The sequence below is a fragment of the Hypanus sabinus genome, chromosome 6 (genome assembly GCF_030144855.1).
Source record: "Hypanus sabinus isolate sHypSab1 chromosome 6, sHypSab1.hap1, whole genome shotgun sequence".
Lineage (NCBI taxonomy): Eukaryota > Metazoa > Chordata > Chondrichthyes > Myliobatiformes > Dasyatidae > Hypanus > Hypanus sabinus.
This window is the reverse complement of record NC_082711.1, coordinates 76722644-76741809: the sequence shown is the minus strand read 5'-3', so window position 1 is coordinate 76741809 and position 19166 is coordinate 76722644. Positions and strand designations below refer to the sequence as shown.

Sequence of the window (19166 nt, the reverse complement as noted above, 5' to 3'; positions counted from 1 at the left end):
AAAGTAAAGGGCTATGGGTAACCTTAGGTAATTTATAAGTAAGTACATGTTCGGCACAGCATTGTGGGCTGAAGGGCCTGTATTGTGCTGTAGGTTTTCTTTGTTTCCATTTTCAGTGGAGTACATTTTGAGGCTAGAGTACAGTAAAGTGACATTAATGTATAGCATGTTTTGCAGAATGAATTGCAATGTAATGTTGTTTTAGGGAGATGTACAAGATCTGCCTAAATGTACAAGATCTGACTTGAAATTCAAATTTAAATAGCATGTTTTAAAGTAAAGTGATTGCTTAGAAGAGCAATATTAATTTTAAGGCGCATTGCCATTACCTTGAATGGTGTAGCAGCTGAGTGTTACAAAAACTCCAAGGAATCATACCAGCAATTGACAATCACTCCAGAAATGCACGTAATGAAACAAAACTAAATAAATGCCACAAATCCACTTCTCTGTTTTAGCCAGCAGGTTTTTTTTCATCTTTTTTTTTCAACTAAATATTAATAAGTGATCTTGTTAAGAAAATTGATCCTGAGGCTTGGTTAAGCGGATCACCTTATCATGTGAATGTTTCCACTAGACAGTGGTTTTTCTGTGAATCGATAATGACATTGTTTCATTTCTGTGGGTTCTGAGGTGGCTGCTGAAATGACTGCAGAGTCTACCAGAGTTGGAAGTGGTTCACAATTTTCAACATTGTATCCTGGGCCTTTATTGTCAGAAGGCAGAGTTGTGTAGGGTAGATTGACAGAGGACCTTTTGTTTTGTAGCTTCGAATTGTGCCCTCTATCCTTTCATTTTTTAAGTGAATGAATCAGCCTCAGAATCCATGCATACACAAGTGTCTGCACATCCCAGCGGATAGCAAAGTGACATTGGCACTACAGTGGAGATTAACTAGGTTGAAAAATCTCATCTTTGTCCCGTAGATTAGCTCTGCTGCATTGGAAGGTTTTCTGATGGTGAGGTGAATTATGGCAATAATAAAAATGTTGAGACAATGATGCAGTCTTGCTTGACACTAATGTGGACTGTGATTGGATCTATTGTGGTGGACCTGTTAGTTAAGGTTATGTTTGCACACATGTAGACAATTTAAAAAGTGACTATCATGATGAGAATGACACTTTATCTGACTATGTACAGTTTTGAGTATATACGAAGCTCAGCATCAGATCTGTTCCATTTGAGAACTTCCTCTTCGTTAGAGATGTGCTCACAAAAGCAGGGCAAGGTCAGGCAATTACAATAAAAAAAAGTCCTGCATAGGTTTTGGGCTTTTAGAAGAAATAGTAATAAGGAGGCTGCAATGGCAGACCCGAACAATCAACATTATCCAGTATTCTCTTGAGCTTCCTGTGTCCGAATATCTGTGATTGGCATGTCAACAAAGGCGACAGATATGTGGAAGTCTTTGGAGCCCAAGCCATGGAGACCTGGCATGAACAGGTCATCATTCCTGCCCCTTTCTCTTCCATGTTACAGTCAAAAAATAACTTTGGTTGGAGTGCAAAGTAATCCACTGTTTATTTTTGTCCCACTGATTGAGTGATTAATGTTCTCAGAAAGTGCTTGCATTTATTTCAAGCTATATTAGGCAGTTTAAAGGTTACATCCAATCAGGCCTTGGTATTATGTATCGGGTGTAATTATAGTCAGCGAGCCTTATATTGTTCAGTTTAGTGAAGGTAAGGAATGAACAAATGGAAAGCTTAAGTAGGCAAGCAGACATAAGTTGTCAAATGAAACCATGAAAGGATACATGATTTTGGAATTGTCCTGTCCGGCTGTACTCCTGAATGTCGGTATAAACAGATTTAGAGTCAATAAAGTACTTCTGAAATGTGGTTTTAAACAGCATTGTGATAGTTCAAATATAAATGTTCCTCAAAACAAAAAACATTGTTAGTTTACTTTCCCATGGCTCAGAAATCCTTGGTGGTTTGTTACCTGTCTCACCAGGACCTCATTTCTCATACTCCCTTTAAACACCCCAGAATCATTGGAAAGTTTGTTACACTGCAGTGTATTGCTTTTTTAAAAGTTGAATTAAAACTGTGATGTATTATTTGGGATAATATCAACTGGTCTAGAAAATCTGGAATCTGGGACCACCAAAGTTGGTTCATCAGAGTTCTGCTGCATTCTATTATTTTTCTTTGAATAATGTTAATCATCACCAAACCTGATTGGATAGAACTCACATTTTGTCCAGAATGTCATGTCTCTGATTAAAAACAGTACTCTATTGTTATTCTGTTGTGTCAGGGCATAAGTGAGTAATGTTTTACTTTAAAACCTCAATTGCTAATAAAGATCTAAATTAACACTTCAGCAATACATTGAGGTGAGCATGCACAGACTATGACGTGTTACTAAAATTTCATCTGCCAAAATCAGTCACCTGATGGGCATGCCCTTGGGTGGTTCTTCCAAGTACCTTGTAAAACTGGACTGGAAAAAATGAAAGATGGGTTTAGTGGTGGTCAGGAGAGCATCAGAGACTCTAGAATTCAAAACAACTGAATATTGCTGTAAAGGTTAAAATTAAAGGCAACTAACAGTAGGTCAGTAAACTGCAGAAAGCTGTATAACTAACATATTCAGGGTTCATTGAGCTATACAACATGGAACCTGGCCTTTTGGACTGCTCAGTCCACACCAGCATCAAACAGAATTTTCCATTGATCTTGTTTTATTCTCTTGGTGTTCCCATCAACTCACCACAGATTATACCATTCAGCTGCACACAAGGGGCAATTTACAATGACCAATTAAGCTAGAAACAAGAACTTTTGCAGACGCTAGGAGTTCAGAGATCTTTCCATCTTTAATTGCCAATGAGACATCAACGGGCTGAACTGCAAGACTCCTCACTCCTCCTCGATTCTTACCCCCTCTGAGCACACTGCCTTCCATTCTCTCCACACCAATCCCAAACTGAGCATCAGACCCGCAGACAAAAAGGCTGCTGTTGTAGTGTGGCCACTTCCCAGATAGCTACGGTCACCCCATCTTCCTGCTGCCCTGATAGTGATGGAGTTCCTCTTGCCCTCACCTACCACTCCATGAGCCTCCGCCTTCAACACATCATCCTCCACAACTTCTGCCATCCTCAATAGGATCCTACCATCTGACACATCTTTACCTCTTTCCCCCTCCAGCCTCGGATCTCCACAGGGATCACACTCACTGTGTTGCTCCTGTCCAGTTTTCTCTCCCCACTCATCTCCCACCTGGTACATATCCTTTCAAGTGATTGAAATGCTTAAATTGCCCATTTATCTCCACAATTACATCCATTCAGGGTTTCAACTCGCCTTTCCAGGTGAGGCAACACTTCACCTGTGAATCTGTTGAGGTCATCTACTGTATCCAATGCTCCCAAAATGGCCTCCTCTACACTGACAAAAAAAAACCCAAACCAAATTGGGGGACTACCTTGTCGAGCATTTCGGCTTCAGTTGCCAAGAGTGGAACTTCCCCTTGTTGGTTCCATCATGTTGGTTCGTAGTCCTCTTCTTTTTCCAAGATGAGGTCACTCTCAAGATGGAGGAGGAATACCTCATATTCCATCTGGGTAGCCTCCAATTTGATGGTACGAACATCAATTTCTCCTTCCAGTAAAAAATTCTCTCCCCACTTCTTTCTTCTATTCTCTACTCTCGCCTCGTACCTCTTCTTGTCACCTGCCTATCACCTCTTGCTGATGCCCCTCTTCTTGCCCTTACTCCTGTGATCCACTCTCCTCTCCTATCAGATTCCTTCTTCTCCAGCACTTTGCATTTCCCACCCACTTGGCTTCACCTATCATCTTCTAATGTAGTGAGTGCTCATTCCCCTTCCCTCTGCATTTTTAATTCTGTAGTCTTCCCCTTTCCAGTCCTAAAGAGGAGACTCGGTCTGAAACCTTGACTATATATTCATTTCCATAGTTGCTGCCTGACCTGCCAAGTTTATCCAGCATTTTTAGTGTGTTGTGCCAGTTAAACTAAGAACTCACTGGTTGTTGGGATTTAGGAGGAAGCTCAGCATTGGCAGCACTGGTGGTTGACTTGAACCCAAATTGCAGGAGCTTTACTAGCTGCACCACTACCCCAGCCATGTCTAGGTTAATATCGTGTGCAAAAGAGATTTACCTATTTCTAGAAGAAATTAACTAAAATATCACAGTCAGTTCATTTTCTATGGTAAATGGAAGAGGATGCAAAATATGTTGGAAAACATGTGGAAACACATTCTGAAAGATGCCCATGAGCATATAACCATACAAGTAAAGTCAGAAGGAGCCAGTTTTCCATCATCATCCTGTATTACTAACTCCTGCACTGATTCCACAGCATTACTGGAATCTCAGTGCTCTAAGCCACCACAGGTCCTTGCAGCCCAATCAACATTCTTTACCAAGCCACCAACATCCTCCTTGCCAATTATTGAAGTTATATGTGTCACGTAATCACAGTTACAGTTACTTTAGATCAAGGGTTCCCAGCCTGTGGTCTATGGACCCCTTCCCTAAGGGTGTTGGACCATGGCATAAAAAAAGATTGGGATCCCTTGTTTTACATCAAAAGAGAAATGCATCAATATTTTCTCGTTTGGCCCAAATTCCATCTCTTGTTATTTTAAATGTTGCTACATTTTGTGAATGCTGCCGTTGTAATTATGAGACAAATACAGTTTACTTAAACCTTTCCCTCCAGATAAATGAAGCTGATTATCATTTTTTCCGATTCTCACTGGCTTGTGTCAGAACTGGGATTCAGAAGATAAATATAACAATGCATAAGGCACGTAAAGAGACCATTAGTGATAATAATGTAAGCATGTTCAACTTGTAAATATTTAACAACAATATTATTTGCAATCTGATGTTGACAAGCATCTTAAGTGATTGGAAGTCTATACTGTAGATGCCATAAAAATTTTTTGGACTTTGAGATGTTTTTACCAGTTTAGAAATTCATGGGGTGAATCATAATGCAAGTGTGAGTCATGAACACAGTTGGAAGGAAAAGCCTAGTCAGATGTAATATTGGTTAAGGGCTACACAAACATCAGCTTGCTGTTACCACAAAGGCCATTCCCTTTGTAGCTTTTATGGGTATCTTGAAAAAGGGAACCAGAAAAATGGAGGACAAGATTAGGGCATCGGGCAGGGTACATTGGTGGCTGAAATTGAAGATGGTTGGTCATGATCAGGGTAGTAGATTGGCTGGGAGCAATGTGATTTCAATGAGGATTGTGACATCAATCATATGTTATTGATGTAGGGTGGCGAGCAAAGGTTAAACTTATTGTGCCTTCACATAGATAAACGTTCAGGCAATGAATGGGTTGCAGAACTCCCTTTCATAATTTTTTGAGGGACTACGTAGATGTAGTGATTTTCTGTTGTGCTGCTGGTTATCTCAAGGGAACTCAACACTGCAGAAGGAGCTATAAAAATGTGTAGTGACTATTTTTGCAAATACAAAGGTACTGGTGCCTTTTTTAGGAACAGGATCCTGTTGCCTGTTTAAATATGATGGATGATACAGTACTCTTCTGACTTGCAATGAATGTGCACTTTTTGTTCATAATCAAATTTCTAGGCCGATTTATATTGTTCAGTGTTGCAATGAACATTCTGCCATTTCTGTAAGTTAAGAAGTGGTCAGGGCACAGTGCATAGTTTTGATCATCGGATTATAGGAAAAATCTGATACTTTGGAGAGGGTGGAAATGAGATTCGCCAGGATATTACAAGGGATGGAGTGTTTCAACTATCAGGGGAAACTGGGGTTGTTTTCCTTGGAGGGGTTGAGCGAGGACCTGATGGAAATATACAAAATTATGAGTGACTTAGATAGGGAAGATATTAAGATATCTTTCCTGATAAGAGGCCTCTATAATTAGAGGGCGTTGGTTTAGGATGAGGGTAAGGTGTTTGAAGGTGGTCTGGGGATGAATTATTCAGAAGATGGTGGGAATCTGGAATACACTGCATGAGTGGGTGGTGGAAGCAGATGTTCACACAATATCATCTCCTGTGAACGGTGCTCTCAATGCAGCTTCCTCTACATTGGGGAGACACATCGTAAATTGGGTCTCCGCTTGATCAAGCACTACTGCTCTATCCACCACAAGTGGAACTTACCAGTGGGCAATAATTTTAACTCTGATTCCCATTCCTGTTCTGACATATCAGTCCGTGGCCTCCTCTTCAGCCGCGATAAGGCCACTCTAAGGTTGGAGGAGCAATGCCTCATATCCCATCTAGATAGCCTCCAACCTGACGGCTTGAATGTTAATTTCTCCAATATCTGGTAATTTTTCCCCTCTCCCTTCACTCTTCTTCAATTTTCTGCTTTGGCCTCTTATCTGTTCTTCTCACCTGCCTCTCCCTCTGTCTTTCTTCCTTCCCTTTCTCCCATTGATCCTTCGTCTCAAGCCCTTTACCTTTCTCACCTATCACATCCCAGCTTCTTACTTTATCCCCCCCACTCCCACCCCCATAGCCAGCAGGCTTCACCTATCACCTTCTAGCTCGTCTTCCTCCCCGCCCCGCTGCCTCTTATTCTGTTATCTTCCACCATCTTTTCCAGTCCTAATGAGGGGCCACGTCTCGAAACATCGACTGTTTAGCAATCTCATTAGATCTGCCTGACCTGCTGAGTTCCTCCAGCATCTTGTCTGTGTTGCTGTAGATAAGCTCTTCAGTCACCACGGCAATAGAGCTCTGGTAAATGGGATTTGTGTTGATTGTCGGCAAGGAAATGGTGGCAAGAGGCCCTGTATTTGTGCTCTGTGATTCTCATGAAATTCCAAAGATAAAAATATGATATAGATTTCAATTTTATTGAAAAGGTTTTAATTTGTAATAGAAAGTAATACTGTTAATGCAAAAATAATTGATGATCGTTACTGTTTCCTAAAGCTGCTTTCAAAAGAAGTACACTACCATTCTCTTTCCATGTGTGTTCTTCATCACTCTTCCCTCGTTAACAACTTGAAGCATTTGGACTGAATATTAAAAATAGATGGATTGGACTGTCCAGCAGCACCTGGCGAGTTGAACTTCGCTCACTGAAGCCCACGGGTGCCTGTCCTCCATTTAGCCAAATTTGCCCAAGCAATTGAGAGCGGTTGATCATCAGGTAGTCCAGCTGGGGTGTTAATCACTCAACCTGTTGCACCAGTGGCCCACGTAGCACTTTGTCTTGATGTTTGATGAAATGCAGAATGCTCTACTGGACCATACTTGTCAGGTTAACCTTTGTATTTATAATGTCCTCTCCCTTTAACAGGAAACAAGTGATGTTGCTTTTGATTATGCCCTGTAGTTTAAATGTCTGTTTCCTTCTATATGGCTGCTGCCAAACGTCCTTCTCTTGCTGAACTGGAGAGAAGGGAGACAAATCAGCATACTCAAAGTTATATAGTAAGAGAAACAGTTAAAGTTTCAGTTGAATTATATTGAAAACTATTGAGTCAAAAATGAATCACCTCAATAGAAATTTTGCACTCAGGGTAAATGTTCTCTAATTTTAGATGGTCCAAGTAATACAGTGAAGGTATGATAGGTAGAGCAAAATCAGGTTTCATATCACTGGCATATGGTGTGATTTGTGTTGCTTTTCTGTTGAACAATTCCTGTGAAAGTATGATAAGGAAAAGGCTTTCTGTGGCTGCAGGATTAAGTGTACATGGTCATATACTGTATGTAATGCACTAATCATCATCCTTACTATTTGCTCAGTACATTTGTAAGGAGTTATATAGATTGTATACAATGGTTTATAGTATTAGATCCGCGATTAGTAGTTATGGCGGAAATCTCAAAATCATCTGTTAAAATCTGGATGTGGTTATTGTTGTTCTGTCTGACATCAGCTGAAATATCAGAACATAAGAAAAGAGAGCAGGAGAAAGTTCTCAGGCTGATTGAGTATGTTGCAACATTTAGTTCAAAGATTATTGTTGATCTCTGTCAGATCCACTTTAAAGCACCACATTCATATCCATTGACGTTTCTTAAAATTTGGGATATAATAATACTTTTTGAATGAACTCAGCTCAGTGACACCACTCCAGGATTGAAAATTCTAAACATTCACGAAGCTCCAGAGCAGTGGTTCCTAAACTTTTCTGCGTTACTACCCTCTTGGCTCCCAGACCACGTCCCCAGCACCAGCCTTTCCCATTACATAAGAAGAATAAAGAATTTTGATTTACAATACACAGTGAAAGAAAATAGAAACTGCTAATTCAAAGCAGTGACAAATAAGTTCAAAAATTATTCAATGCTATTTAAAGCTATGAATAAAATTAATTACTTACAGTAAACACAATTTTCATTAATAATTTTAGAGCGTACATTAGTAACCCAACTATTTACTACTTCATTGCTTTTTCACCTTTCAATGAGATGGATGGGCTTGGTGCATCAGACAATAGTTGCATGTTACTCAGCAGTCTTAGGTCCCCACATTCAGAAATTTGCAGTCTGTTCTGTTGCTCTGAAAGAAGTTGGGTGACTGCACTGAAACTACGCATTGCTAAATAATATAATGTTTGAAACGCAATTAAGAGCATCTTGACCTTTTTCCACAGTGCAGGATAGCTTTCAGAGATTTGTTTCTGCGACCAAAAGTCTTGATATAATTTATTGAATCACAACTTCAGCTCAAAGTTCTTTTGTAGTGAGATCAGTTCTTCTTCCATCTTTTCTGTTAAATTTCTCATTACAAGTGTACAGGAATGGATTTATTACCTAATCTGGAATTTGAATTGAGAAAAGATCCTGAAATCTCTCTGACATGTCTTTATGCAGCTCACCCAGGTGGGCACAGTATACTTGAAAATCATCATCTGGTATTCTTTCTTTCCCTTCCAACACATGGGCTCAGAAATTTGAAAGGGTTACGACAGCCAATGTTGCATTTAAATAGGGTTACTTTGGCATAAGTGTAGAGACGACTGTTTTGACTGATAAAATTTACATAATTGCCTTGCAATTAAAGAGTGATTTCATTAAAATTTGTCAATAATTCTGACAAATAAGCCCTTTCCTGTCTAATATTCTTGTGTTGATTTCTGAATAAAGCATTCAAGTCTTCAAAGAATTTATCTCAGTATCAAAAAGCACATAAAAACATCTCAGGCAATTTCCTTTCGAGAGTTACTGACTTCTCTGTGCAACATCAAGCATTCAATCTCTTCATCTTTCTCAATACAAAACTCTCAAAATAGTCGTGAATTGAGAGCATGGGCTTGATTTTATTTTGCTGTGTTAACAGTGTTTAATGATTTGTGCAGCTGATCATTTAGTTTATTTTGTGACAGGATGCTGTCTGTGAATTACACAGTGAATGGGTAAATATGATAGGATCAGCTTTTTTCAGAAAGTAATAACCCATGATAGTGGTCTGTCATTGAAGGTGTTGCACTAGCAAGAATGTTGGTGAGTGGAATGTCCTTTTTGAATTGGTGAACGACCCGAAATATCGGCTCCCCCCTTCATAACTGTTTCTAGTCCCCTTGCAAATAATACATCTTGAACCATGCTTTCATCTTCTATAAAACAAACATAACTAAGGAGCAAAGGTTTGCTGCCTGGCAAAGTTGCCTTATCCAACTGTGGAGAAAATTCTGTTGTCCTAAGTGTCTTTGAATAGAGCAGAATCACTTTAATTATTTGGTCTAGTGACTAGTGCAAAACCATACTCAAATCCTCCCAAACAGCATCAGCTTCTCCATTTTTATGGATCTTTCCAGACTTAAGAATGAGCAACGAAATATTGTATGAAGCACACAAACTATCACTTTTTTTGTGAAGTACTGGCAAACGTTTTTGAAGAGTTTTCCATTTCTGAAAATTTTCACAAAGTGAAAACAAGCTGAGTTCTTGTTTGCTTCATCAAGAGTGTAGTCTCTTCAAATGCAGACAAGACCATTTGAAAGGGCAGATTGTGAACTGTATCTCACTGAACACACTGTGTTCACTGTGTGATTAGAGTATGGATTCATACTAGCTAACGCTGTTACAGTAGTGAATGGCAACAAGGCCTGGAAATGACACATTCTTCAGTCCAGATTTATCATGATATGCCATATACGTGAGTGTCACATTATTTTTTGACAACTATAATGTGCTTTGAGCAAAGTCTCAGAGAATGGTGGGTTAGCAAGAGATGAAGTGATCGTGTGATCATTGTAACTAATTATGAGGCACTGAGAATCAAATGCTTATAAGTTATTCATTTCTTAAATTAAGCCTGTGTTCTGTCAGTTGCCCACCCCACTGCTTCCTTTATCTTTAGCATCCCCTCATTAATTCACACTGCCCTGGCCTTGTGGGGGGGGGGGGGGGGGGGGGGAGGGGGGACGACACAATATCACACGCTTTGGGAAGCACTGCTCCAGAGTAAAGAAATTCCCCATCTCAGTCCTGAACAGCCAGTGGTTTATCCTGAGACAGTAATACCTGGACACAGAGCATCAGCCTGCAGAAATACTCTCCCCACATCTAGCCTGTCAAGTCCTCTAAGAATTGTCTAATTTTCAGTTTTCTTAATTGCAGGGAATTCTATGTTATGTGGTAAATCTGCCATTGCTGGAACTAGTCTAGTACATCTTTGCTTCACTGTGTTTTTGTTCCAGTTATGGTTGCATCAATTCCATATATAATTTCCGCAGGAGGCCCAGAGAAATCGCAGTGAGGTTTTTGTTTGGTTGCTTGGCTGTGTTGAATCCATACCAGGATTTGAGGATACCATCTAGACCGGCTGAGTATATGCTACATTGACAGACACTGTTTACATTTGTCTACATTAAGATGTACTTCTTGCCTGGGAAATTTCCCAACTATTCTCAGAGCATAATGACTATTTTAATTGGTGTTGCATATTTAATGTTCTTTACCTTGCATATTTCCAGCTTCAGAATTCACTTAATTAAATTGATCAGCATTAACAACTAACAAGTTTGGGCTGTAAAAACTGTGAATATCAATAGACGATAGTCACTCATAAACCCACTGCGACATTTAACTCGTTTACCTAAGGGATGCCAAAAATTGTGAACATTGCTACCATCAATCACATAGATCCATTAAAGGGGATGTCAGGAAAGTACGCAACAAAAAGAAAGCAAGATCATTGGGGAGAAATAAATTTAAGGTAAAAAGAGGCTGCTGGAGCAGAGACACCGCATAGACAACTTGGGTCAAAAATTTTATGAAATATCAAAAGTTCAAAAGTGCTTTTATTATCGAAGTATGTATTCCTTATACAAACTTGAGATTTGTCTCTTTACAGGCAGCCACCAAAGAAATCCAATAGAACCCATTAAAAAAAAGACTGTCAAATACCCAATGTGCAGAAAACAAAACAAATTGTGCAAACAGTAAAACTAAGCAAATAATATTCAGAACTGAAATTCACAAAAGTTCATAGCCACAAAGCCAGTCATCACTGCGGCTGACCCAGGAGCTTAATAGTTGCAGGCCGCAGCCTCAGTTCAGTGCAAAGATGAGTAAACATCGCAGAGTAGGATTCCGAACACTGGCCTGACCCTGTCCTTCGGCCCCAACCTTTTCAATCTTGTACAGCGCTGAAATTGGCCAAATCTTGGATTGTTCCTTGCTCTCAGACCTGGGCCTTGCAGCTTTCATACATTCTTGAGCTCCGGCCCTATTGCCTCACCCTAGTCCTGTACCTTCAAATCACCTTCAAGACTGCTCCTGCTGTAGCTAACCTGACTCATTCGCTGCTCTCAGTTCTGAGTCCCTACAGCCTCTATTCAGACCGGACGCGCCACCTTGCGATAATCCTGTACCTTCAAATCACCTTCAAGACTGCTCCTGCTGTAGCTAACCTGACTCATTTGCTGCTCTCAGTTCTGAGTCCCTACAGCCTCTATTCAGACCGGACGCGCCACCTTGCGATAATCCTGTACCTTCAAAACTTCAGTTCACACCACAAAAGCTCAACTCCCAAAGACGAGTTACAGGTTATTGATTGTAGTGATCATTTTCAAGAAAAAGTGTGGGTAATAAAGTAATTAATAGTTTTGTTTGCTGCCAGCAAGTCTTCACTGTGCTTTACCAGTACCATCTTAATCCAGAAATCAACATTTGACTTATTTGAGAAAAGACTGTTTGTTGTACCATGGCTTGCAGAATATATGCAGCACAAAGACAATTTTTCTCTCTCAAAATATTCAGAGAGAGAAATCCAAATGTACGTACGTGATGATGAATATTTTCACCCATTTGTTGGTTGATTACACAGTGATTGGGGTTAATGGTGGAGATGGGATTCTGGTGGCTTCTGACTTTACTGTGCTATTTGTTCCATTTATTGATGTTTGTGTCAGTCATGCAAGATCCTGCTGAGTTAATTATTATTTCACAATCCAAGCTAATTGCAACTTAACACCATAAATATTATTAACAGTAAGTGATGACAAACTGTGACTAAACCCTGATATTGTTTGACTTGTACTCAATTCTGAATAATTGGATGATATAAATTGGAGTAAGATTTTGCTTGCAAAGTCTATCTTTGTCCTTTATAGTTATGAGCACAGGATTCAGTACAAATTATTGTATTTTAAATAATAACTAATCTATTACAAATATGAGCTTTTAATTAATAGACTAGATTTTTCATGGATTCTTTTCTGTATCTCCACCAACAGAGAGCAAAGTCGACGTAGTTAATGCAACCAATGCTGTGGCACAGAGGATAAAAAATAATTCCTTTTTCTTTGTTAGCTTGGCATCAGTGACTCTCAGCTTTGATCTAGATATTTGTGATTCAAGTCCCATTCCAGGGACTGGAGCAGAAGAATATAATTTGATGTTCTGGTGTGGTACTGTGGGATTAATGCATGCTTGTATATGCCTTTCAGATTTAGCATGAGGCATGTTAAAATGAGACGGCGGATTTCAAGGATATGTATGGTGCCACAGTGGTTAGTGCAATGTTATTTCAGCTTGGGGTGTTTTGGAGTTGGAAGCTGAGTTCCAGCACTGTCTGTAGGGAGTTTGTGAATCGTGTGGGTTTCCTCCACGTGTTCCAGTCTCCCCCGCAGTTGAAAGATGTACTGGTTGGTAGGTTAATTGATTAACTGGTTGGTAGGTTATTGAACACTTATGTGAGGATGTTATTTGTGGACTTCAGTTCTGCATTTAACACAGTCATTCCCCCATAAACTGCTCAGCAAACTGAACACTCTTGGCCTTGGTTCCTCCCTGTGCTCATGGATCATGGACTTTCTCACAGACCGACCACAGCAAGTCAGAGTTGGTAAGCACACCTCCACCACACTCATTGTAAACAGGCACCCCGCAGGGCTGTGTGCTGAGTCCTATGCTCTACCCACTCTTCACACATGACTGCACCCCCATCTTCACCTCCACTCCATAATTAAATTTGCGGATGATACCGCAGTGATTGGCCTGATCTCGGATGAGGATGAAACAGCCTACAAGCCTCAAGGTGGATCATCTGACGGAGAGATGTAAGGACAACAACATGGTCCTTAACACTTGTTAAACAAAAGATATGATCATTGACTTCAGGAGATCAAAGGACAGAGTACACACCTCCCTCCATATACATGGAGAGGTAGTGAAAATTGTGTAAAACCTAATGTTCCTTGCAGTTATGTTGTCAAAACAGCTGACATGGACCATCAACACCTCGCTGCTTGTAAAAAAGGCACAGAAGCACAGGTGAAACCATCCTGACCAACAGTGCCACAGTGTGGTGTGCCAGCTGCACAGCTGCTGAGCGACAAGACCTGCATCGTGTGGTGAAGGCGGCCCAGCGAATTGTTGGGTTGGAGCTCCCAGGACTGGACATCATCTATTCCAGCAGACTCAGGAGGAAAGCAATCAGCATAACCAGAGACACCACACACCCCGGCCACTCCCTGTTTGACCCGCTGCCGTCCAGCAAAAGGTTCAGGGCACTAAAAGCCAGAACAAACAGACTGAGGAACAGCTTCTACCCCAGAGCTGTGGCCTCCATCGCACCACTCCCACAGAACAATGACTGAAACTGTGAGCACACACAAGGACTCAAATACTTGCACTAACGGCACTTGGTGCATTACTGTGATATTCTGGTACTGCTGCAACTTATTTTCTGCTACTTATCTATTTAATACTAGTTTTCTATCTTGTTTTTATCTTTTGCTTTGTTTGATTGCCTGAGAAGAAGCGAGAGTTTCATTGTACCTATGTATAATGACAATAAAGATCATTCAATTCAATTCTATTGTAAGTTGTCATTTGATTATGCTTCTGTTAAGTAGGTGGTGTGGCTCATTGGGCCTGTTCCATGCTGTATCTCTGTATCTGTATATCAAAAAATAAATAGCAATATTTTAGTATGATTTTGACGGTGAGTAGAGGAGTTAGGTCTCACATTGTGGTCAATATTTATGTCTCAATATTGCAAAATCCAAATTGTCTGGCCATTTATTTTTCCCTGTGCACACATTGGCTGCGATATTTTGTGTCACAAGTGCTACTCTTTCCAAAATAGACTGCTTACTTGGCCTTGATTAAGTGAATTTGTTGTTTTCTACAGCTGATATCTGGATGTCTTTTTGTTAATGTTGTGTATATAGGTTAATCATTCACACTATCTGATAGTCACCTTTTCCAAACACTTAAATGTACTGGTTCAGAAATCTCAGACATACAGTGATGTCTGTGGAACTGCAGTATTTATTTTTTGGATGCATCAGCCATTCCTCACTCACTAATAAAAATGTTACTGTTTAATTTTATTTGTATTTTAGGCCCTGTTCTATTACATTATTTTAATCATAGCCTTTAGAAACCATGGCCAGATCAGATTACCTCTCTACGCACGTCAGACTCACTTGCATTGACGTTATCTTCAGCACCTCTCCTGGAACATAACCGCTTTGCATTTCAATGTTTCTTCTGCTTCTTTTGCTGGAATAGAATTTAGATTTCGATTCAGCAGTGGGTTTTTTTCTAGCACCTTTAAATGGTTACATAATCCCAGCTTTCCATAAACCTCAAAACCTCAAGGAAAACAGACTCCCTGCGAACATGCTGAGGCCATCTATTGTGCAAGGTGCTCCTGATGCAGCCTCCTCTGCATTGGTGAGATCCATCGTAAATCGGGGGGGGGGGGGGGGGCACTTCGTCCAAGACCCCTGCTCCATCTGCCAGAAGTAGAACTTCCCATTATCCCAACATTTTAATTCTGATTCCCATTCATGATGAGGCCACCCCCAAGGTGGAGGAGCAACTTCTGGGTGGCCTCAAACCTGAAGGCATGAATATCAATTTCTCCTTCTGGTTAAAAAAAAATCCCTCCTCCTCCTCTCTTCTTTTCTCCACACTTCTCACCTCCCTGTCACCTCCCCCTGGGTCCTGTCCTACTTTCCTTTCTCCTATGCTCCACTTTTTCTCTCCTATCAGATTCCTTTCTCTCTGGCCCTTTACTTTTCCTACCCTCCTGACTTTATCTATCACCTTCTAGCTATCCAGCTTCCCTTCCCCCCCCCCAACTGAGGTTTTCCTTTCCAGTCCCAAAGAAGGGTTTCAGCCCAAAACATCAACTATTTACTCATTTTTTTAGATTTTGCCTGCCCTGCTGAGTTTCTTCAGCATTTTGTGTGTGTTGCAGAGAGCTGTAGATTCAGTCATCTCCATCATGGACACAACCATTGTGTATTTAATATTATAGTTTTATTTGAGAAATATTGTACATTTATTGTTCGATGAAGCATTCTTGTTGTTTAAATAATTAATTACGGGTTATATGTTAAAGTATGTGAATGACATATGTTATTCGTGCACAGCTCACTAAAGTAAAAACTAAGTACACACGTTTATCTCTTGGCTCCACCGGGAGATGCTGCCTGACCTGCTGATTGCTTCCAGCATTTTGTATGTGTTGCTTTGGACTTCCAGCATCTCCTGTGTTTATGATTTTCTGCTTTTCTTCTTGTACAGACTTTAAATTCGCCTTATCAATTAATGAATAACAAGCTAGCAGTACAACCATAACTGTGTACTGTATGTGTCTATTCTAAGTGAGCAATGGCTTTGGACTAGCTTTCAGAAAGGGCAAAAGTAGTTGAGTGACTATCGCCCCAATTCAGAAGTCTCAAACAAAATTGTCAAAGCGCTGGTCCAGTTTGGGATCTGGTTTAGCAGGCATCAATGGTAATGCTTTGCTTTGGTATAAATATTCACAGCCCTGGCTTAAATTAAATTAAATTAAATTAAACAATTATCATTTCAGACAAATCTTATGTGCTGTATTCAGTTCATGTGGAACTGAGCTAAGCAGGACTCCTTTATGGTTTGACCTCAACCATACGTCCAGTTCTAAGTGCATGGCACAGAGAATGTGAAAGGTCACTCTCAGTTACATTTCTGCAATCTGCTTTCTTTTCAGGAATAACCCTGTCATATTAAATAGTATTTTGAAGCTGATCATTTTTTTCCATCCCAGCTTCTTACGATTTCCCAGCAGCTGTTCTGGATGAAATAATTTAATTCACTGTTGTCTTTGTATCGAGTTTGTGATTTTGTTTTTTTTCCTTGTATCGATATTTAAGTTAATGTTGAATTGATTATCATATGCAAACGTACGTGCATGCACAGGTGCAATGAAAGACTTAGTTACAGCAGCATCACGGGCTCTTAGCTTTATTTCAGGGCAGATCCTCCAATGATCACAACTGCAAAATTCTAAGGTGTGCTGCACGAAATGTTGTCCGCCATGAAGGGTTGACAAAGTCTGGAAGGACCTATGGATGGGATGTAGGTTAAAAGAGAGCTATTTTTGCTTGGAAGATAAAGGTAGGCCCTCTGTGTAAAATAAACATGGGCTTCAGACCTGGGATATCCCAAAGAGCGAATGAGAATGCAATTTTAAGACTGTTTCTATCAACCTACAACCCATTGAAGGGGCATTTTGTTGTGCTTGGATTACGAGGCCATGTGGCCCCAGTCCACTATCCATTCCTTACCACACTTTACCACAGTGATTCCTGGGCAACCAGTTGTTTGGCAGTACAGTTGGTGAGCCCATGTGGAGTGCTCTGTTGTCACAAACTACAGAAGTCAGCAAATAACATGATCTTTGAAAACCTTTGGTTATCACTGCCGTTTTCAGACTTTCGGCCTTAATCTGTAACACAGTGACAAACCCCTCAATGTTTAATACATGCCTTACTTTTCCCCCCACTGCACACTTTTGGTACTTGCTTTATATTTAAATTCTAAAGGCAAGTATTCCTGGTTTGCTTTAATGCCTCATTAGAATTTTATTAATGTTAATGCATCAGAAACACTCTCCCATGGAAACTACCTCACTATGATGCACACTATGATTTTTAAAAGTCCTAAAAAAACAATTTGAATCTCTCTCTCACACACACACACACTTTTTTCAAAATTGCCAGTGCCTTTTTCTGTAAAATATATACTTTAATTGATCTGTGTCATAACAACAAACCATTATGAGTGATCCAAAAACACTCTGCTGCAAAGATTGTTAGTCAGAAAGAGATTAAACTCTGACACCATATAAATACCAATTTTGTTGAGAAGGAAAAGTACCCAACACGAGTTGGCTATTTCAACAATTATTGGTTACTCATATGTTTTTTCCCCGGTAACACATTAACTACATTAATTGCGAGAGCACAATTTCTGCCTGTTCATAGTGCAAGTTGAAATAAAGGGAATTTCTTTTGCTTGGATGTAGCCTTGTAGTACGGGGGTTCCGCCACGTTTCCCCATCAAGCTGGAGATCTCTGGCCTCCTTTAATTAGTTGTGGCATCGTGGTTTTTTGTGCTTTATTGAAATGTCACATCTTTAATTGTGGTACAGACTTAAACAAAAAAATTACGAGGCTCTTCTACCTTTGAAAGGATATTGACAAATCTGCCAGTCTTTTATAATTAATGTACATCTGCAGAAAGGATTTCTCATGTGAATGAGAATTCCACTGGTTTTTATAGTCTGTATATCTGTCAAAACTGCTGGTGGAATGTCAGTGGGAATCTTTGGTGTGACTGTAACTGATAGCACCAGCAAGCTACGTCGTCACATTTATTGTTAAATGCCTGCAGGGTAGGACCATTGTTGAAAACTCTCTCTGAGGTATATTGGATATGAATAGTTGACTGACAGGGTCAATTTTGTAGCCAGTCATTAATGCAATTGCAATGATGACACTCTGCCAAATTAAAAACTTGATGAGAAGGCAGATGGGTCATCATAATTATAATGAGTTAAAATGTGTGAACGAATCAGGAAGGAAAATAGTGATACAATGCTACTGGATGGTCTGTAAACTTTTGTTGGATCTTTCATCAATGTGTGTTTTAAAAAAAAACAAGAGATGTGAAAGGCTAAGCAACACACCCAAAATGCTGGACAGTCCTGCCAAAGGGTTTAAACCCAAAACTTTGACTGTACTTTTTTCCCATAGATGCTGCCTGTCCTGCTGAGTTCCTCCAGCATTTTGTGTGTGTTGTTTGGGTTTCCCGCACCTGCAGATTGTCTCTTGTTTGAGATGTGAAAAGCTTCATCTTTAATATCAGCCACTCTGTATTCAACAGTGCAAGAGAAAAGGTTATTCAGTTGTTTGCTTGATCAAATGCCTTAGATGTTGCAAATGTGCTTCCAACTTTTGAGAGGATCTCAAGCTATCAATGTATAATTAATAGCAATTGCATAGATAACTACAGATTATGGATATAACATATTTTCAGTCCATTCAGATTTTGAAAGCAAATAAACTAGATTGGTGGAAGCACTGATCAGGTCAAGTAGGATTTGTGTGAAATAAAAGTACTTAATATTTCAGGTTAATAACATTATGATTTTGGAGGGTGTTGTTTTAAATTAATGTCTTGTTTTTTCCAATCGCAGGTCCACAAACAGACAGAAATCACCTAACATTAGGGAGGACCAGGAAGCTGGGTGTAGGACAATATGAACAAGGAGATGCTAATCTGCCATATGACCAGAGTGGTTGGAACAAATCCTCTGACCCTTCCCACTCCAATGGAGCATTCACAACAGCAGAGCCAGGAGAGGTAGGTGAAACAATAAATGCAATGTGTGGAAATGTTTCACATAACTCCATTCAAATCTTTTGTCTTGTCATTG

At 39.9% G+C, this 19166-nt stretch overlaps 1 protein-coding gene and 1 long non-coding RNA gene across 9 annotated transcripts in view; one reads left to right on the top strand and one right to left on the bottom strand.

The window, feature by feature from the left end:
• The window catches only part of LOC132395595 (tensin-3-like), a 320946-nt gene that overhangs the window by 246485 nt on the left and 55295 nt on the right, over positions 1-19166 (top strand). For all 8 annotated transcript variants that reach the window (XM_059972423.1, XM_059972424.1, XM_059972427.1 and 5 more), the window contains one exon: positions 18927-19093. In XM_059972423.1, coding sequence (XP_059828406.1) covers positions 18927-19093 — 167 coding nt within the window. The remainder of the gene's footprint in view (positions 1-18926; positions 19094-19166) is intronic.
• Positions 2419-12461, bottom strand: LOC132395603 (uncharacterized). Its single transcript, XR_009512692.1, has 3 exons — positions 12230-12461; positions 6941-7378; positions 2419-2451 (listed from the first exon to the last, which is right to left on the bottom strand). It is a non-coding gene; the product is annotated as an uncharacterized LOC132395603 (long non-coding RNA).